Raw genomic sequence first — 23200 nt, forward strand, 5'->3', positions numbered from 1 at the left:
TGAAAGATTATCTGTGGAATATTACTGCCTCAGCATTTGCCTAAGTGATCCAAGGAAACCACAGAAAAACTTGGACCAAGGCAGACGGACCCGGAATCGAACCAGCGTCCTCCCGAATGCTAAGCAATGGTCTAGACCTCTACGCTGTGCCGCTCGGTTTTTTTATATAAATTATTTATTCGTATATATATATACTTAACCCTAGCACAAGCCACGCCCACGATCGTAAGTTACCCCAAAATCCGAAAATATACGTGGTACAGTTACTAAATACACGCAAACCAACATGACATGGAATAACACAATAATCGTAAATAGGTTACTAGTAAGAATGACCGACTGCCTTAGGAGCACGTCCGGGGTCCATTCCCGATCTATGTCACCTTCCTCTTCCTTCCTAAATTATGCTTGTTAATTTTTTACTAATTTCCTTTTTGAAAATTTAATGTATCTATAAGAATGTAATTTAAGAGAATTCTCTTAGTATTACCTATTGGTTATTTAAAAATGTTTTGTCTTGATTTCTGTCATGTTCGTAAAATTTTCTAAAAGAAACAAAATGAAGCATTGTTGCGAACAGGTTAATTGTGGTATTTTTAAAAATTTAACTGAAGCTTCGTTACATCCGGTGAGCCAATTAATCACAACAAAGTCTGCACATTACGTTGGAAACGATGTATTTTTTAGTACCCCGAGACGAACGTAGTTAACTAGTGCCTTTCTTTCCTTTCTTTACTTGATTTACAACACTTCCGTCCTAATTTTAACACCGGTCGTCGCGTCGAGAAAGAAGTAAAGCATCTAACTCTGATAAGGAAGTCATAAAACTGGCGGCCAATCTAACAAGGAATTACTCTAAATGCAAAAAAGGGCATAAAGATTTTAGTAGTAAAGTTTTAATTACTCCTTGTGTACATACATATACCAGCAAATGGGCTGAACGTTCGACGGAGGAGAAAACGCCCAATTTACCTCAAATTACGGACCGAATAACAGTTCTCAAACTACTACTAACAAGACATAAAACTAAATTAAATATTGTTGAAAAACTAAAAACCTCGAGCTATAGTTCCCACCGTTTTCTGTGACACGATGTCATCAAATTCACAAAAACTTTTTGTATTTTCTATGTGACTGTTTTTTATCAATTTGATGTACCCAGAGTTCTTTTAAGTTTCCTAATTAACAGAATTAATTGAATGAACAAGAATGTACGTTCAAAAGCACATCAGTATATTGCCTAGTATGTAATACAAATTCATTTTACAGAGTTTATATTCTACGATTGAAAATTGAAAAGCGCAAACTTACAGGTGGAGTTCCATCTAGAAAAACTGCCGCAATGCCGTTATTTAGGGTGAGATTGCTTTCTAAATTGCAATAACGAACGCAAAATGCACAATGTAAGTTGTTTTTCAAAAGCATGCGATTCAATTCAGAAGAGGCAGGCAGGTAGGTAGGTTTACTAACTGTAGATACAAAGCAAATTTTCACTTTGATGTTGATACACGAGTTCCTTTGCACATCAGTAAGCATATTGAAGATTCCAAGCCAATTATTCGTCAAAAGCGTTACAAGTTTGCGTACAAGAAGTACAGAGGGGCAATAAAACGAAAACTCGACTCTGACGTGACAACTTTTAAGAAGCTTCAATACCTTATTTTTAACTGATAGCTGTAAGGAGCTTTTCTACTCAAGTTTCCGTTGGATATAAAAGAAGCTTAAAAGAAATACATACAAGTGCGTCTCAATTATCCTATTAAACTTTTCACAACTCCTTTATCCATATTTACAATGCGTCCCATCATCAACTGGACGGATTTCTGCAGAACGGAACCAACCACAAAAAACAGTTATTGAGAATTAAGTGTTTAAAGTTAGCCTATAAATTTAAAAGTTACCAGTATATATAATGACAAATTGACCTACAACATATTTTGGCTAAAAGTACATACTTTCAACAAATGTAGGAACAATTTGGAGAAATTAGTATTTAGTCTGAAATTTTACATGTTTGTCGATTGTTTCCTTTCTGCAAAATTAAACTTAAGCATAACGGATTCAATGCCTTCTAAATTATTTTAAATGAGACTTTATAATTTATCAACAAACTATTGAATTTGAAACTAAATGTATCACAACTGAATTTGTATCGGGTTGTTCGGAAAATCATTTCGTTCATTTTTGTGGAAATGAANTATATATATATACTTAACCCTAGCACAAGCCACGCCCACGATCGTAAGTTACCCCAAAATCCGAAAATATACGTGGTACAGTTACTAAATACACGCAAACCAACATGACATGGAATAACACAATAATCGTAAATAGGTTACTAGTAAGAATGACCGACTGCCTTAGGAGCACGTCCGGGGTCCATTCCCGATCTATGTCACCTTCCTCTTCCTTCCTAAATTATGCTTGTTAATTTTTTACTAATTTCCTTTTTGAAAATTTAATGTATCTATAAGAATGTAATTTAAGAGAATTCTCTTAGTATTACCTATTGGTTATTTAAAAATGTTTTGTCTTGATTTCTGTCATGTTCGTAAAATTTTCTAAAAGAAACAAAATGAAGCATTGTTGCGAACAGGTTAATTGTGGTATTTTTAAAAATTTAACTGAAGCTTCGTTACATCCGGTGAGCCAATTAATCACAACAAAGTCTGCACATTACGTTGGAAACGATGTATTTTTTAGTACCCCGAGACGAACGTAGTTAACTAGTGCCTTTCTTTCCTTTCTTTACTTGATTTACAACACTTCCGTCCTAATTTTAACACCGGTCGTCGCGTCGAGAAAGAAGTAAAGCATCTAACTCTGATAAGGAAGTCATAAAACTGGCGGCCAATCTAACAAGGAATTACTCTAAATGCAAAAAAGGGCATAAAGATTTTAGTAGTAAAGTTTTAATTACTCCTTGTGTACATACATATACCAGCAAATGGGCTGAACGTTCGACGGAGGAGAAAACGCCCAATTTACCTCAAATTACGGACCGAATAACAGTTCTCAAACTACTACTAACAAGACATAAAACTAAATTAAATATTGTTGAAAAACTAAAAACCTCGAGCTATAGTTCCCACCGTTTTCTGTGACACGATGTCATCAAATTCACAAAAACTTTTTGTATTTTCTATGTGACTGTTTTTTATCAATTTGATGTACCCAGAGTTCTTTTAAGTTTCCTAATTAACAGAATTAATTGAATGAACAAGAATGTACGTTCAAAAGCACATCAGTATATTGCCTAGTATGTAATACAAATTCATTTTACAGAGTTTATATTCTACGATTGAAAATTGAAAAGCGCAAACTTACAGGTGGAGTTCCATCTAGAAAAACTGCCGCAATGCCGTTATTTAGGGTGAGATTGCTTTCTAAATTGCAATAACGAACGCAAAATGCACAATGTAAGTTGTTTTTCAAAAGCATGCGATTCAATTCAGAAGAGGCAGGCAGGTAGGTAGGTTTACTAACTGTAGATACAAAGCAAATTTTCACTTTGATGTTGATACACGAGTTCCTTTGCACATCAGTAAGCATATTGAAGATTCCAAGCCAATTATTCGTCAAAAGCGTTACAAGTTTGCGTACAAGAAGTACAGAGGAGCAATAAAACGAAAACTCGACTCTGACGTGACAACTTTTAAGAAGCTTCAATACCTTATTTTTAACTGATAGCTGTAAGGAGCTTTTCTACTCAAGTTTCCGTTGGATATAAAAGAAGCTTAAAAGAAATACATACAAGTGCGTCTCAATTATCCTATTAAACTTTTCACAACTCCTTTATCCATATTTACAATGCGTCCCATCATCAACTGGACGGATTTCTGCAGAACGGAACCAACCACAAAAAACAGTTATTGAGAATTAAGTGTTTAAAGTTAGCCTATAAATTTAAAAGTTACCAGTATATATAATGACAAATTGACCTACAACATATTTTGGCTAAAAGTACATACTTTCAACAAATGTAGGAACAATTTGGAGAAATTAGTATTTAGTCTGAAATTTTACATGTTTGTCGATTGTTTCCTTTCTGCAAAATTAAACTTAAGCATAACGGATTCAATGCCTTCTAAATTATTTTAAATGAGACTTTATAATTTATCAACAAACTATTGAATTTGAAACTAAATGTATCACAACTGAATTTGTATCGGGTTGTTCGGAAAATCATTTCGTTCATTTTTGTGGAAATGAAAGACAGTTTTCGTATAATAAACAAATACTTTATTAAATTATATATTGACCGTTCTGGTCCAACACCTTTTGCCATCTTTCTGGTAGTAGCATAATTCCACGCTCATAAAATTTTTGGTCTTTGCTGGCAAAAAACTGATCGAGGAGGTTTTTGACCTCCTCATTTGAGGTGAAGGTTTTACCGTCTAAAAAATTTTGGAGTGACCGGAACAAATAATAATCCGATGGTGCCAGGTCTGGAGAATATGGTGGGTGTAGCATTGTATCCCATTCAAGCTGTAAAAGCTTTTGGCGAGTGACCAAACTTGTGTGAGGTCTCGCGTTGTCTTGGTGAAACACTACACCTTTCCTGTTGATTAGTTCTGACCTTTTCTGTTGAAGTGCATCATTCAGTTTGTCCAGCTGATGACAGTAGACTTCCGAATTAATCGTTGTGTTATCCGGTAAAAGCTCAAAAAAAACGATTCCTTTAAAATCCCACCAAACAGACAGCATCACCTTTTTTTGGTGAATATCGGCTTTGGAAATGGTTTGAGCCGGTTCATCTTTTTTGCTCCATGACCTCTTGCGTTTGACGTTGTTGTATACAACCCATTTTTCGTCCCCAGTGATGATGCGCTTCAAAAACGGATCATTTTCGTGACGTTTGAGAAGCGAATCGCAGACGTCAATGCGGCGACACAGATTTCTCTCTGTGAGAACATGGGGAACCCATACATCGAGCTTCGAGGATAATCCCAGGCCTTTCAAGTGGTCATAAACTGTTGAATTTGATAAATTTAACCTCAATCCGATCTCACGTGTTGTTATTCGCCGGTTCACATCAACTAATGCCTTTATCGCGTCTTTATCAGCTTCAACCGGCCTTCCCGAACGTGGTGCATCTTCGACATCAAAATTGCCGGATCGAAATTTAGCGAACCAGTTCTGGCACTGGCGTACTGTCAACACACCTTCTCCATACACATCAGTCAATTTCTTTCTGGCTTGAACAGCATTTTTACCCTTTCTGTAGTAAAACAGTAAGATATGTCGAAAATGCTGCTTATCGCTCTCCATATTTAAAAGGGCACCAACCAAAAACTACTGCGTAGAATTAATTGGAATTTTTCACACACAAGCCTTGCTATATGAGCTCTCAAAGCATATAAAAATTATACGGCTTAAATGTGAAGTTGGGTGCAAAAGAATACAATTAAATCCTCTGTCGGGAAAAAACGAAATGACTTTCCGAACAACCCTATATATACCTGATTTGTATTCTCATTTAGTAACGTTTTCATTAGAGATGAGAAAGAGTTCATAAATTTTGAAATATTTACAGTACAATGAATAATCTATGAGGATTTGAATGGTAAATTGCTAGTAGTTGGTGTTTAAGACATATAGGATGAAAGAATTTAGAATCAATGGTGGTATCGGGATGTGATTCTTTATATAGTAAAACAAAGAAACTGTTTTCTTATTGTGTAAATTTTTGACGGTTACATCAAAAAAGTTAATGGAATTATTAACTTCATTTATTTCTTCCGGGAATTTTCTTCCGAGCGGGAATTTATTCCAGGAACTTTTTTTCCTAGAGGAAAATTTTCCGAGGGATTTTTTCCTTCATTCACAAAACGTAGCTTGACTCTTTGTGATGTTACTCGTTTTACTAAGTAAATTTCTAAAAATGCTTTTATACGGACTATTTCGTTTTAGTTCAAGTTTCGGTAAGGATGTTGCACGACAGGGTTGGAATTTACGCAAGCCCTAATGTACAGATTAAGTTCAGCCATAGCTTGGATTATCTGGTATTCTTAGTTTGCATCTCAAGGTTCGTAAAAGAACAAAACAGCTTACGTTAGTCCCGTAGACTGCACTATCGTTAAAAGCAAATTTAGTTTATTAGAAGAAGATATTACATTATAACGGAAAATTGGTTTCCATATACATTATTACTATTATTATTATGGTAGATAAACGTTTACATCAAGTAACTTGAAAGCTTTCGTTCAAAATCAATTTAGAAGTGTGCGTATAAAATTAGATATGCCTCGTCTTACCTTCCTTCCGGTTTCCCATAATCTGCCTTTCCGTTCCAGATTCACGGCGAAATTGCCCCATCTGCAAAACAAGAACATCTACTTGAGTCTTTGAATAAAAATACGTATAAAGTAGATACAGTGCTCGCGCTTTAACGTGGCACAGAAGCAATAAAAGTAGGAGATCGATGAGCGCTGAGGAAAGAATACTTAAAAACCACACCGATCAGCAACAATGAAGGTATAATTCACCAAAATTACACAGAATGTGATACTTCACATACTGATATCGTTTCCAACTCCTCTCAATTATTACACACGATCTCTTTAGATTCATCGCTTTTGTACCAAGTTAAAACACGAGAATAATACATATTCCTGAATATATTTTGCATAAGTTAAATCATTTAAAACAATATAAAACTTCACAAAATTATGAAATCAAGCAAATCTTAATAAATCCGTTATCAGTAAATGCGTTGTAGGTAGAAAAGTGATTACTGTAACGGCCTTTTCAGTTGTAGACGGGCCATATAAAAATGAGAAAACTTTGCCTAAATTCAAATTAAATCACCAACTCTAATACCCATGCACGGTGCTCTTTTTGCAACCAGTTGCTCTTTACATTTTCCATAATATTGGACCGAAATCTCCGACTTTTCCAATTTGAAAAAGTCGGATCGGATCTAGTTTACTGATGCAATTCGATTTGACGGCACTTTCTGTTAGTTTATTAAACTTTTCGCTTCGGTATGTACGTACATGTAGCATTCAGTGAATCGTTTAGGTACTTACTTCACTTTTAGCTTCTACAAAGTTGCTTCTCAACGCCGGGAAAATTTCACTACTTCTGGTGCATTTTCAAATGTCAAAGAAGAAAAAGAGATCACCTGACTTTAGACTTATCGGATAACGCAACGTTGAAATAGAATGTTATCGTTTAATCAAAATCTTTAATTAAAAATCAGCAATTTTGAGGTGTGTTCGAGGGAAAACTAAACAACTTGAGTAATGTAGGTGGGTGTATATTCGGCTGTATAGTTGGTTACATATACGTAGATTATAAAAATTTCGCAGATAAAGGGTAGCCATTCATATTTGGAAAGAAAACCTGATATTGTAGAATAATTTCTCAAAAGAGTACACGAAATTCTTAACACTCATTATACAATTATTCGTAAAATAAGCACAATTTACTAAATCAAAAATGAAATATTTCACAATCTGAATGTAGGTACAAATTTAGTTCGAAAGAAAAATGATTTAGTTTTCAATTTACAACTTATTTACTCATTCAAATTTCTAACAAATAATACAAAGGGTTGTTTACAATGAAAACCTGGAAATCAAATGTTTTATTTGTATATTACAATATTTTTATTTTCGGTTGACCTATTGTGTATTCTCCAAGCTCAAAACAATAACCGTTGAAGAACCCGTAGCACCTGTGTGTTTATTCTTTCTGTTACATTTTGTAGCTTTTCACACGCTTGTCAAAGCGTAAAAGCTCAAAAGTTTAACGTCTAGTACAAGGGCGGGTTTATACTTTTCTTGGGGGAGCTAAGAAACTTTTTCGTTGTAGATATATCGGTTTTGAATTTCTAGTTAAGTCATAGGACCTATTTCTCTCTGGATATACAGGGAGACCAAATAATCAACAATTGTTTTACGACATAATTATTCAATAACATATAAAATGTAAATTATATTTTATGAACGTTTTTAAAAACATTTTTGTTGCATACTCAAAATAGAGAATGTGGAATAGTATTTTCGGTATTTAGAAAGTCAAATAAGTAAAAGTGGGAGGAACAGTAGAGATATAGTTACTTCTATGATCATAAATGGTTAATTTAGAAATTCGAAAAAGATTGTTGATTGTATGTCTGGACCATGATGCTATACGGGTGAGAAACATGGACGGTGGGCGCGGCGAAAAAGAAAAGGTTAGAAGGTCTTCAATGTCCAGATTAAAAAGTAGCGGTGACAGTGTGCATCCTTATCTGACTCCCTTCCTATTATTTACTTCTTCCATCTCTGTAACTCATCTCTACATTTTTAAGTATATTTAACATTTTGTCCTATTTACCATTGTCAAAAGCTTTTTCTAAATCTACAAATCCTATGTACGCACTCTTTCCTTTTTTATCGTTTATCCGTACAGCTAGAATGTCCCCTCGCGTTCCTCTATTTCTTCTAAACCCAAATTGACCTTCCCCTAATAGTTCTTCCGCCCTTTTTGCCATCCTTCTCTGTACAATTCTAGGTTAAGATGATTATTTGCGGGACTCTAGACGTTACATTTGGAATTAATTTTTATTCCGAAGAAGTCTCAAGCCCCTTTCAGTGCCCCCACTAGATGCGCTAGTGGTATGTTGTAAAATATGAGGATAACTTGTTTCAGCGTTATTTTATTTCTGAGTAAATATTAAGAACCTCCGGGATGGTTCGACTAATCAGGACAAACAAATAAACTTATTCCCCTGATCGTCTTTTATTCAGTTTATACATTCGAATAAACAAGATGGTAAAAACGAAAGACGCCCTTCTGTCCACAGGTAACGTGGATGGGGTAGACAGGTTGTTTGATGCCTTTAGGCAACAAATCGAAAATTCACGGCGGTAACTCAAAATTTCGGTAACGGAGTATGGAAAGAAAACACCCCCGGGGTGTATAAGCTGTTAGAGAGTTGAAAGATGTTTGGACAAACGAAACGCTTTAATATATGGCCATATTGTCACCGCTTTCCCGGAAAATGTTCCCAATAAAGTGTCTCGAGGAAGCAAAAAGTTGTTTTGCTTACAAAAAGAACTATCAACCACTTTAGAGACATGTACTCACTTACAATTTATAATAAGTAGTTCAGTTCAATTTAAATGGAATATCATGACATTGTTACACCTTTCAATTACGGAAGGCAATTTGCGAACAGTAATCTAACCTAGGTCTACTTCTACCCCTTCTAACTTGCGTTTCTGCCTCTAATATGTCTTTGAGTAGACCCTCATTCCTGAGAAGGTGCCCTTCTAACCTATCTCGCCTATTTCTTATTGACTTCCATAGAGTCCTCTGTTCTCTTACTCTTTCTAATACCTCTTCATTTCTAACCTTCTCTATCCACGGTGTCTTCATCATTCGCCTGTAACACCACATTTTAAAGACTTCTAACCTTTTCTTTCCCGCCGCGCCCACTGTCCATGTTTCGCACCCGTACAGCTCCAAACATACGCCTTCAACAATCTTTTTCGAATTTCTAAATTAACAGTTCGCGAGCATAGACGTGACTTCTTTTTATTGAAGGAGACTCGATCCAGCGCTATCCTCTGCTTTTTATCCCTACCACTCCTTCCGTCCTGACTTATTTGTCTTCCTAGATACCTAAAAACGGCCACTTCTTCTAATTTTTCGTCTCCTATCTTTATATTCGCTCTTTCCCTACTTCTTATTCCCTTGTATACCAGTATTTCTGTTTTACTTTTATTTATTTTCATACAGTACTGTTTTATCAATATCGCTTCCACTTTGTTTAAAGCTTTCTCCAACTCCTCCTTGCTAGATACTAATACTGCTATATCATCGGCAAATCTAAGCATACTAATCTTTTTAAACTAAAAATGGTGACAGTGTGAATCCCTGTGTGACTCCCTTCCAAATATTTACTTCTCCACGTTGCAGCCCCATCTCTATAACTGCCTGTTGCTCTTTGTACAAACTAAGTATCACTCTTCTATCTCTCTAACTCATCCTTACATTTTTAAGTATATTTAACGTCTTTAACGAGTTAAAACATAATTCCAGGAGACGAGTGTATGACGGTGGTTTTGGGTCAGAGGCCGGCGACTTATTTCTTTCTATCTTCTAGTAGTGATCCGATATTTTTTATAATTATTACTTATACACCGATTTTAAAAGTTGAATTGATCTATTACGTTCACAAAGTTTGTAGACGGTACCACGAATCGAATGCAAAAAAAAACCGCATCTCAATCCGACTTTCTGCACAAGGTTCAGAATTCGAATTTCCCCGACTATAACCAATTTTATTAGTGAATCACTTTTGTCTGGAGATGAAGATGGTCTTCTCTCCATTACCGTCTTCGATATCTCCAGGAGTTGAAACATCGCTGACGCTAACTACACCCTCGTCAAGATGTGGATAGGAGACGTTTATCCCTGGGTCATATTTTAAAGGACCCGGAGCGCCAAGCTCTCTCTACCCATGTCACCAAAAGGGTACCTTACAGCGTCCGGTAAAGACGTACGATCTCAGCCGGCTAGATCGTTTGATTTATTTTCCATCGAACAACTGTGTTTGCCAGACATTTACGATGTATTAAATGTCATTCTTAAAACGGAACGAAAAAATAAAAGAAATTCGGTTGTTGACGTAAAATAATTTCTCGGATATTGTTTTCTTACTAATAGTGTAATAAAAGAAAAAAATTATTAACTTGAAAAATACAGATCTAAAATCCGACATTTTTGCATGAGTAGATTGAATACAAAACGTCTAAAGAAATTAGATATTCTATTGGGTTTGTTTTTCTAAGAAACTTGCTGTTTTTTTTGAATGTCAAATAAAATTACGAAAATCCAATTTTGTCGAAAACGAAACGAAATCGAACGCATATAATTAGGAGCGCCGCAAGAGTCAAGAATATATCAATTTTTTCTTCTTCTGTCTTGAAACGAATACGATATCAACAACAAGATACGAGACAATATCAACTCCAGAAACTTATCCTATCAAGAGCTCTTACTCAAGATTTGGAGTTATTTTTGAGCACCAAATGAACAAAGAAATACAGATACAATAAATGGAAGAACAAAAAGACGTCAAAAATTTCCATTTGTAGTCTTCTAGTGACAAACGTATTTTTTGAAGTTTTACTTTTAAGTCTTTTTTAGTTTAAGATTTCTCAATTGTATAGAAAAATACACACAATACTGTAGTACAGAATTCCTCATCGATAGTTTTCCAGTAATTAAATTAGCAATTAATACTTTTTTACCAGTTTCTCCTTTGCGTTCTTTTCTTCTTTTCTTATAACAATCGATTTGTTTTCAAGGGTTTATAAAGCACACATCTTTTGATTTATGTCCGTCGTCGAAAAATCAGTTTGTATTAGTAAACAAGATACCTACAGCATGTAAAGACAATCAGATGACATCGTCCACCGAGGTTGTCGTTTCAAACAAAAACAGAAAATCGTTCGCGTAAGAAATAACTGTATACGTATACAACATACATACCATACGAGAGATGCCATCGTCCGTTCCTTCGGAAAATAGTTGCGTGAGGCACGCGAAGTCGTTCTTAAAATTTCGCTGTTCAAGAAAACCCCTTATTCTCATGAATAACTAACATAATACTAATTAATTGTCGCTCTCATAAATAATCATTTGACTCGGGGTTATTCAAAGAAACTTCCGTAATCCATAATCCGTAGGTAGGCGTACGTACATGTGTACAAACACCAACCAGATTAAATATGTATATGTTGTACGAAAACTATTTTCAAAAAAAATTCTTGAAACGTCTTTATACATATCGTGAGTTGGAAGAAATTCATTTAAAACTTATGGGATTGTTTTTTTTTTTTTTTTGAAAACGCCCGGACACGTCGATTTTTATCTTTGGCTTCACGCATACAGGTTACGGAGTGGCCGAAAAATAAGAAGTACCTTCGACTTTATTTCTTCAAATGGAAGCACCTAGTTTTTATTAACTTCTCAGTAAAAATTTTAGGAGAGCACACCATCACCGCTACTTTTTAATCTATACATCGAAGACGCGATCAACATCATTAAAGACAGTACAACTGTAGGGATAGATATACAGGGGCAAAAGATTAGTATGCTTAAATTTGCAGATGATATAGCAGTATTAGCATCTAGCAAGGAGGAGTTAGAGATAGCTTTAAATAAAATGGAAGCGGTATTGACAAAACAGTACACTGTATGAAAATAAATAAAAGTAAAACAAAAATACCGATATGCAAGGGAAGAAAAAAGGTAGGGAATGAGCGAATATAAAGGTAAGGGACGAAAAATTAAAAGAAATGGTTGATTTTAGGTATCTAGGAAGGCAGATAAGTCAGGACGGAAGGAGTAGTAAGAATAGAAAGAAGAGGATAGCGCAGGGTCGAGTCGCCTTCAATAAAAAGAAGTCACTTCTATGCTCGCGAACAGTTAATTTAGAAACTCGAAAAAGGTTGTTGAAGGTGTATGTTTGAAACGAGGCGCTGTACGAGTGCCAAATATGGACAATGGTTGTGGCAGAAAAGAAAAGATTAGAAGCATTCAAAATGTGGTGTTACAGGCGAATGATGAAGATACCGTGGATAGAAAATGTCAGAAATGAAGAGGTATTAGAAAGAGTAGGAGAACAGAGGACTCTATGGAACTCAATAAGAAATAGGCGAGATAGGTTGGTAGGACACCTTCTCAGGCATGAAGGTCTAGTCAGAGATATATTAGAGGCAGAAACAGGAGTTAGGAGGGGTAGAGATAGACCTAGATTAGATTACTGTTCACAAATAATTAATGATGTAGGTTTTCCTAGTTTTAGGGAAATGCGAAGATTAACTCAGGATGGGAAAGAGTGGAGGTGGGTATCCAACCAGTCATAGAATTGATAACGTTATGATGGTACAGGGAGTTATAGTAATGGGTCTGGCAAAAAGATGGACGAATTGTTTGTCGCAATAAGAGGGTTCTATGTAGTGCAGAACCCTCAATCGATTTACTGAACCTCTAAAGTTACACTTTTCTTCTATCTATAGGTAAATTAATGCGTTCATGATATGCAGATTGTAATTTTTTTTTCTACAAAATCAACACCTTTCTAATATCTTTTTTGTAGCCCATTTTACCTGAGTCAGAGGCAATAAAGCTAATTCGTTCTAATTCGACGGGCTGTATTATTCATTAAGGTAATTAGTTTCTTTGTTACCCCGGTGTTCGCACACTGCCTATAGCTCCACACACTGAATTGAATCCCGAACGTTACTTGAATTGATTAAGTTTTGAAAGCATAATTGATTAATTCGCGCTTCTGAAACAACCTTGCCTAAGAAGAACTAACTAATATCAATTAGTTGCATCAGTAAACATTAAAGTCACCAAGCACCTTTGTTTACGATTAGATTAAAGCAACGATAGATTTCAGATGAAGGAAAACAAGTGTTGTTCTAGTTGTTATTACACATTTCCGACAATATTATTTGTATAACTTCTATAAAGAAGTTATAACTTTAGTAGTTTCACAAAAGAGCCTAAAATTAAGTTTGATCGGTAATTTGTAGGTGTGAATCAATAACTGTTTCGTTTACAAAAGATATTGTATGTTCTGTAACCGTCAAAGATATTTATTTCATACAGAATTTCGTTCTTAATATCTTACGGAGCATTAAAGTCTGTTGTAGGATTAAAGTCCTCGTAAATTGTATAAATTTAGGTTTGATTTAACGTTTCCTTTACCAGAATGTCCTTGTAAAATCTTTGAGAGTTTAATTTCGAATCTCGGAATAGAACCACACAGCCCGGTCCGCCCAGAATGGAGTTCCTTTTAATCTTTTTCTTCCTGTCATCAGTAAAAGACAGACTGATTTTGCTAACGCATTTAAATTGATACGATTGGACTGTCGGTCTATCGAAAAGATTTTGTTTGAATTGGAAATAAAATAAGAGTCCGAATTCTCCGAATCGCACGTAGCTAACATGGCATTCTAATAGAGCAACTAATTTTATGAAATTGAACACAACCACAAGTATTATTAGAGCAGACATCTCGACTTTGATGAGTAGAGTCACTTCGTTTAGTGTAACATAATTAATGAAAATAAATGAAAGAATAATCCAAATAAAAAAATGAACGATTTCAGTCTTAATAGATCTCATCAGCACGCCATATATCGATAAATCGCCGACCAAATCGAAGAAGCCTTTGGACTTAGATACGAATGATATCCTGCGATCCCCACTGTTTTTTATTTTTGTCTCCATTATGAACATAAATAAAGTTGCACTTTCCTGGATTAAATTTTCGCACATGGATAATCCCCACCATGTGAAAATCCTTTTCATAATTTTTGTCTGCTCGACAATTCATGATATAAAATAAAACTGCTGTATTAAAGTATCCAATTATTTTGCAATATATTTACCGCTCCAACATTCCGTTATCATAAAGTTGAACTAAATAACTGACGGTTTTAAACAAAACTTTAATGAACCAATCGAAAATATTATAGAGAGAGAAGCGTTTTATAGTTACGAAGCGATGGAATGTGCAACCGCTGGAATTTGAAATTTTGAGTAGCCTCATCGTATTACTTGGAATTAAATCCGAACTAAATTACTTTGGTAACTTTTCAGCTTTCGCATAAATCAAAATTGGAATTCACTTTTTACCTATATCTCGCGACCATTTCAGCATGCAAATATTTAAAAGTAAAACTTTAAATTGAAACTTATATTATATATAGATTATTTCATCAATCACTAAATGATCGATCCCGATTCGCATCAATACTTTATCATCCGCGTAAGATACTTTTTTCTTCCCATGACTACTCCTTCCATTTGAATTTTCCTCATTGTATTTTCTAGATTCACAAAAGCTACGTTGAAAGGAGCTGTACTTAAGGGCTGTTTATATTGTTTCCGGAATAATCTTCATTTTTCTCGAAGAATTCTCGAAGTCCTATTGTTATGCGACAAATATGTGTCACTCAGGGTATAATTTATTACCCTTCGCTTCTTTAATATAAAGATTGCCGACAATCGGTCAATCCCTGCCTGCAGGCCCATGGTAAATCAACGTATTTATTAATTATCGGGTACATGCTGATACGTATCATGCAGGACCTCTGTCATAATGAAACAGCTTTTCAATCGCATTAGTAGATAGAAAACTGATTATAAATTCGAATCAATATCAGCCTGATTCCATTTCGTAAAGCTCTCAAAAGGTTAGGAGGGCTCGTGCACCGACACCATTTTGGTAGGTAATCCCGAACTGGTAAAAGCCTCAAATTCCAAGTTGGTATATTTAGTACAGTTGTGCCATCAAAATCGCATCGAAGTAGGCTATAATTCGCATTCAAATCGACCCGTGGGAGTAATAAAGGATGTTCCCTTCGTTCGGTAGTTTAGGTTCGTCTCTCGTGCCTCCTGTTCGTCTTTGAATGCTTCATAAACTGATGAAGGCTTTTGAATAATGAACATGACAATGTATGACGGCAGATTGCTGGAGGTGACAGCCAGTTTATCATAGCCATCCTTCAGAGTTCGTACAAAAAGGAAAAAACGAAGATCCATTGCCATTACTTCGACAAATAACGAGCTCTAAAGTGAGCACAATTGAGCATACGTTGCGCCTTGATCAAGCACAACGTCACGGTTTATCCCTAACATTTAGAGTTAGAAGGACACAAATTGGCATCGAAAAAGGAAGCGAAATCACGGATCCAAAATCACATCATTTGACCCAATGGATAATTTAAAGTCAAATCCGCACAGTATAAAAAAAATGCTGGACCTTTAGTGGTGTTTTAAAATGTGTAATAGTTACATAATATATTAATAACTTTCGCATTTTTAATAGTGGTTAATATGATATATTAATACGAAAATTCATTTTCAAACATAAACTGCCATAGGTTAATGAGGGAAAATTTGTTGCTGTTGTTACACCCTCGCCGGAAATCGATCTCAGAACCTTTAGTTTTATGCAGCATTGCTCTGACCACTAAACTACAAGAGATGAGAGTTGCGTAAAGCTAAACGTTCCGGGTTCGATTCCCGGCGAGGAATGTGACAACAGCAACAAATTTTATCTGATTAAAATGAGATAGTTTATAGTGCATAAAAAATTGAAAATTAATTTCATATTAATAGTTACATTATTAGAACCGGAAAAAAGAAAGAGAGTTTTCTTTCCATAACTTCCTAGAAATAATTTTGATCAATTATATACTTCAAAATAACTGCACCATTAAAGTTTTAAAACAAAAGACCTTTCAATAAGACTAAAAAATAGAGGAACTTCTTGCTAGATATAAAAGACAAACAAATTTTAATATTCAGCAGAAATGAACCACCCTAGTAGTACAACTTTTTAAGTATTAAATCGACTATTTCTAAACCTTGCTTCTGTTGCTCTGTACATCAATCTTAGTCCCGTTTCTAATTCTGGAGTCGTTAAGAATCTGGACGAAAGAAAAAAATAAATGTCGACAGGACTTTTGCAAATTGTTGAACAAAGGAGAGCCGATTAAAAGTTAATTATGGTGTCGTCGTTTGGTAACGTTTTCTCGGGTAGGTACCTATTAAGCTGCGTTTGAAATGAGTCGAGCGATTTCGTAACAAATGTTGCAGAAAATGCTTTATATCGACTTGAACGACGACGCTGAAGAACGCGGCACCTTGTCGTTCGACAAAAGGAAAGCCATTTGTCAGTGCTGGAAAAGTTTTTGTCCGCCTTTTTACATCCTGTAAAAAGATTTTTCCATGTCTGTATTCAGTTGTCAATGAACTAAAGAGAACTAGATTAAGTGTCTGTCGGGATAGCGCAGATACAATTCCTCCGAATCCCGCACCCTTTAAAACCGTCAGACTGTGCATAAATTATACAAAGACGGCCCGCGTAATACAAAAGGTGTTTTTAAGGATTCCTGTTCCTTTTACGTAACATACATATACGTATGGAAAAGAAAAAGGAAACAAATTCGCGATTCACAATGCCGAAGGAAGCGAAGTCAGGTGTCTTGTCGTTCGGAAAATACAATGACTTTTTGTCCCTCCATTCAAGTGTAAGAATAAAACGAACAACTTTTTTCAGATATAAAGAAAACATACGTAATAAAGTAAACATATGCAAGATCTGATCCGACGGGACTTGAACCTTGACGAAACTCCTGTACTAGAGAAACTAGAGTGGGTAGATCGGCTTGCGAGTTTTGATGATTTAGGGAGCCGGGCCGTAGGTTCAACCATAATGGGAGGGTTCTTAAAGAGAAATCAGTCTAAGACAAGTCCCTGAAAGAGGGTAGCAGCTCTTTCAGTACTCAGGGTGGCAGAGATTACGAGGATCGGTATGGCACTCTGATGCACAATACTGCGATGTGGAAGGCAACGGGAAACCCCCACATGATATCCCAAGAAAAACAAAAACCGATCTCGAATGATGACGTCCTCTGGAGTAAAGCACTCCGGACGTAAACTAGTCCCCCATTCGAATGTCCGGGCGGGGATTACCTCGGGAGATGTCATCAATTTCACGAATCGGAGAGTGGAATGTTAAGACAATGAGGCAAGTAAGGAAATTAGAAAATTTAAAAGTAGAGATGGATAGATTAGAATTATATAGGAGGTATTAGGGAAGTCCATTGGTCCGAAGATGGAGATTACAGGTTTATGTTTGGAGCATGGCACTGTACGGGTGCGAACCATGGACAATGGGCGCGGCGGAAAAGAAAAGGTTAGGAGAGGTATTAAAAAGAGTAAGAGAATAGAGGACTCTATGGAAGTCAACGAGAAATAGGCGAGGTAGGTTAGTAGGACTCTTTCTCAGGCATGAAGATTTAGTCAGAGACATATTAGAGGCAGAAACGGTCAAAAGGGGTAGAGGTAGACCTAGATTGAATTATTGTTCGGAAATAGTTAAAGATGTGGGTTGTTCTAGTTTTAGGGAAATGCGAAGATTGTCTCACGATAGGAAAAAGTGGAGGTGCGTGTCCAACCAGTCTTAGGACTGACGACCTTATGATGCAAAATATGCTCGAAATAGGGTACAGACGTGAAATTTTTCAATCGTCATCATAATCGGTCATCGTCAGTCCTAAGACTGATTGGACATGCACCTTCACTCTTTCCTATCCAGACCTATCTATCTTCCGCTTATTTTTTATTGACATCCATAGCGCCCTCTGTTCTCCTTCTCTTTCTAATACCTCATCAATCTAGCAAATTAAAAAAAAAAATGTGTAAATATATATCAAACAAGGTAAAAGAGTCAATAATCCGCTACACTACACCCCTCTGCCAAAAACATACGCAACTGACATCTGTAAATAAAAGAATATTCACTTAAATCAGATCGAGGGATGATTTAACCACAACAGGAACCCAGACTAACACGGCCTTCTGCATTAGACATGCAGGAATCATTTCCAGTTCTTACTGAAACTCCTTTTTAAAACACCCTAAAGTACACTTAGGACGACCATATAATCATTTCGCGTCTCGGATTCATGCTTCCGATTGTTAATTCCATTTGGAGGCCCATACCATTTACTACTTAGCGTGTTTCTGGGCATCCTTTACCAAGATGTTAGTTTCTGATAGACTGCAAAATTTGACCTTATCGATATCGAGTTTATTTGTTTAAAATTACACTTTTCGAAGCTCAGCCAGTTGACAAATCCGCTTTCAATTAAGGTATTAGTAATTAAAACAGTATATTCGTCGACAAAGAAAAGCTAATTTTGTACACATACCTCTGTCTGTTGTACAGTATAAATAGATATACATTTTGGTGCCATCCAATAATGACACCGTGAGTCATTTCCAGTTATTTGCATGACTTCAACAAACTAAAGAAGTAACAAGTAAGACCCATGCAATTAAAATGCTTCTGAAAAGACTGCCTTTTATACAAAATACAAACAACCGCGTGAAGCGATAGCAAGGACAAAAAGTGAACGAGTTGAAAATAATTGTGAAAAATTCCGCGTAAAACAAGCGAACGTGGCGCAGATAACTAGATACGTTGTACCTACGTACTTGACGTTACTTACAACTCACACTTAGTCAAACATAAAAATGTCGAACATACGGAAAGTATGTACGTACATTAATATAAATATATATTAGAATGACTACAACTACAGGTACAGGTACAGATACAAATACATAATGTATGAAATGAATGCAGTGGCGCGCACACAAAAGGAATTAAGATTAGAGATGCAAAGCATCTCGTCCCCCAGAATTCGTTTAAATAGAGAATACTTTTGATTTTCTTTAAGCACAATTCAAAATTGAATGAGATCCCAGACCCGTCTATCACTTAAATTACGAAATTTCAGTAAGCTATATTGAGTGAACATCAAAACATTTTGGCGTGTAATTTTATTATTATTCATAAGACAACACACACTTGAAATCATCTTTACAACAGTGAGCAAAACATAAGCTTTTGCTTTGGTATCTTCTTAACCCAAACCTGATGTGTAACTCAAGTCTGTTAAAGTTTTCCTTGAACATTAAATTATCGAGGCTCTGCTGTATACACTAAGGAATTAAGGAAGAAAGTCCATTACAAAAGAAATAAAATGATCCACCTCGAACCCGCAGTGATATACATAAACATAACGGTGGTGACTTTACCGAAAGCCCCACCTGCTCCGGCAATGATGACCAGGATTACCTAGCCACCTAACGTCATATTTGGGATTGTGGAGCTGACAAGGAAGGTTATTCGATATGGCAACGGTACAATTCGCAAAAGCAACGTAGTAACTACTACTAGTCATTCCTTGCAATTGGCCTGCTTCCGTACCAGCTGTTACGAAGGTCATGAGTAGGTATGTCTGTTTCGTGTTCTCGCGGCGCTATCAGAAGTCGCACTCTACTCTACAGTGCATTCGAGTGTTACCTTTTAAATATTTCGAAATGCTGATCAGACAAAGTGTTTATTATTGTTTAACTGTCTCTGTTCCCACTTCAGAATTCCTTGTACGCCCCTGAAGAGTACAAGTATATTCGTATGAATTAGAATGGCGATGCACAGCGGTTCTAGTATAGGCACGTACGCCGAGAGTCGTTTCCATTTCTGATAACAAGTTGCTAGGAAAAGCAGGAATTCGCGGGTCGTTATTTATTCACGGCCCGGGGAAGAAGAACCCCGAGCGCCGGCAGCGGCGGGGTTGGTGCACCTACTGGATGCGATGATGGCATGGCCGTAGCCGCCACCGGCAACAGCGACGGGGCGGGGTGGCGGTTGTAGTAAAGGTGCATCCTCTAAATGGACGCCTCATTACTCACAAACTCGACAAGATTATGTTGTAACAAAGTACCGCCGTCACTACTCCAATTAGTTCAACTTTATGGCTTCCAGGACTCGCCACGAAATTCGCCTAATGTGGAAAACAAGAGCGGGCCCTCCGAAAGAGTGCATCTTAATCTTGAGAAGCTGCTAACCTGACTTCAAACTACCACCCACAGCTCACGCCAATCTAACCACTTTGTATTTACGTTTAAACAAAGCACACCACATACATGTAAGTACATTTACTATTTAAAATATAAAGTACAGTTAACTCACATAAGTAGTGAGTCTGCATGAAGAAAAACTGTATGCTAGTAATTTAATTAAACATTAATATTCAACCCTCTACAAATTACCTCAAATTAATGAAGAAAAATTGTTGTTGTTGCCGCACCCTCGCCGGGAACCGAACCCAGGACCTTTGAATTTACACGCCAATGCCCTGGCCACACCACTTTCAGCAACAACGAAATGCGCCTACCAAGTTAGCCAATTTTTTCTGGATAAATAAATTTGAGTCAGTCCTAAAACTGGTTGGACTCGCATCTCCACTAGGACATTCCACATCTTAACTATTTGCGAACAGTAATCCAATCTAGGTCTACCTCTACTCCTCTTAACTCCTGCTTGTGCTTCTATCGGGTTGTTCGGAAAGTCATTTCGTTTTTCCCCGACACAGGATTTAATTGTATTCTCTTGCACCCAACTTCACATTTAAGCCGTATAATTTTTATATGCTTTGAGAGCTCATATATCAAGGCTTGTGTGTGAAAAATTCCAATTAATTCTACGCAGTAGTTTTTGGTTGGTGCCCTTTTAAATATGGAGAGCGATAAGCAGCATTTTCGACATATCTTACTGTTTTACTACATAAAGGGTAAAAATGCTGTTCAAGCCAGAAAGAAATTGACTGATGTGTATGGAGAAGGTGTGTTGACAGTACGCCAGTGCCAGAACTGGTTCGCTAAATTTCGATCCGGCAATTTTGATGTCGAAGATGCACCACGTTCGGGAAGGCCGGTTGAAGCTGATAAAGACGTGATAAAGGCATTAGTTGATGTGAACCGGCGAATAACAACACGTGAGATCGGATTGAGGTTAAATTTATCAAATTCAGCAGTTTATGACCACTTGAAAGGCCTGGGATTATCCTCGAAGCTCGATGTATGGGTTCCCCATGTTCTCACAGAGAGAAATCTGTGTCGCCGCATTAACGTCTGCGATTCGTTTCTCAAACGTCACGAAAATGATCCGTTTTTGAAGCGCATCATCACTGGGGACGAAAACTGGGTTGTATACAACAACGTCAAACGCAAGAGGTCATGGAACAAAAAAGTTGAACCGGCTCAAACCATTTCCAAAGCCGATATTCACCAAAAAAAGGTGATGCTGTCTGTTTGGTGGGATTTTAAAGGAATCGTTTTTTTTGAGCTTTTACCGGATAACACAACGATTAATTTGGAAGTCTACTGTCATCAGCTGGACAAACTGAATGATGCACTTCAACAGAAAAGGTCAGAACTAATCAACAGGAAAGGTGTAATGTTTCACCAAGACAACACGAGACCTCACACAAGTTTGGTCACTCGCCAAAAGCTTTTACAGCTTGAATGGGATACAATGCTACACCCACCATATTCTCCAGACCTGGCACCATCGGATTATTATTTGTTCCGGTCACTCCAAAATTTTTTAGACGGTAAAACCTTCACCTCAAATGAGGAGGTCAAAAACCTCCTCGATCAGTTTTTTGCCAGCAAAGACCAAAAATTTTATAAGCGTGGAATTATGCTACTACCAGAAAGATGGCAAAAGGTGTTGGACCAGAACGGTCAATATATAATTTAATAAAATACTTGTTTATTATACGAAAACTGTCTTTCATTTCCACAAAAAAAAAACGAAATGACTTTCCGAACAACCCTATAATATGTCTCTGACTACACCTTCATGCATGAGAAGGTGTCCTACCAACCTATCTCGCCCATTACTTATTGACTTCCATAGAGTCCTCCGTTCTCCTACTCTTTCTAATCCCTCTACATTTCTAACTTTCTCTATCCACGGTATCCTCATCATTCGCAGCTAACACCACATTTCGAACGCTTCTAACCTTTTTTTTTCCACCGCTCCCACTGTCCATGTTTCGCACCCGTACAGTACCGCTCTCCAAACATACACCTTTAACAACCTTTAACCTTAAAATTAATCGTTCGCGAGCATAGAAGTGACATCTTTTTATTGAAGGCGACTCGACCCTGCGCTATCCTCTGCTTTATATCCCTACTACTCCAATTCTAAAATACGAAACCCTAAAAATGTATACATTTATCCATTATGCCCCATATTTGATTCGAAAACGCCTTGAAATACGAGTTTCTTGTTCAGATATCTCCTTAACAGAAAATTATATTCGGATTTTCTAATTAAAAATTTAACGGCAGCAGTTTCGGAACGAAAGCTGCGTTGAAGTGGCGCTCGAGACTTTGAAACTTTTCTCCGTCGGTCCATCGTTGTTAAACTTATTCGGCGAGAGCGGAAGTTTTTTCCTTTCAGCTGAAAATTATTTCGTTAGTACCGGAACAATTCATTGTTGCATTATTGTAACGGTAACGTTGCCGCTGTTGCCACTGCATATTTTATAACGACCGCTTCTTCGACTTTTCTTACTTTTTTTTTTACTTCATCATCCATCCATCCATATATACATATAGCGTCGTTACATGAACGTAATAATGAAAACGTCGATACAAAAGTGACTCGGGAATAAACTCGGAAAACTTCCTCGCGTTCTCTAACAATTTATAAAAGTTTATTGTAGAATGTCGCCAAAGACGAGCTTTCCACAAGTAGATACTTAATAATGTCGAGAAATAATAGTAGATGCATCTGTTTATACGAAAAATA

The 23200-nt window shown here is 36.5% G+C and overlaps 1 protein-coding gene across 6 annotated transcripts in view; it reads right to left on the minus strand.

The window, feature by feature from the left end:
* LOC112904831 overlaps nt 1–23200 on the minus strand; it is a 154068-nt gene that overhangs the window by 41546 nt on the left and 89322 nt on the right. For all 6 annotated transcript variants that reach the window (XM_025975883.1, XM_025975884.1, XM_025975882.1 and 3 more), the window contains one exon: nt 6258–6318. In XM_025975883.1, the coding sequence (XP_025831668.1) occupies nt 6258–6318 (61 nt within the window). The remainder of the gene's footprint in view (nt 1–6257; nt 6319–23200) is intronic.

The sequence above is a fragment of the Agrilus planipennis genome, unplaced genomic scaffold, assembly GCF_000699045.2.
Source record: "Agrilus planipennis isolate EAB-ADULT unplaced genomic scaffold, Apla_2.0 scaffold54, whole genome shotgun sequence".
NCBI lineage: Eukaryota > Metazoa > Arthropoda > Insecta > Coleoptera > Buprestidae > Agrilus > Agrilus planipennis.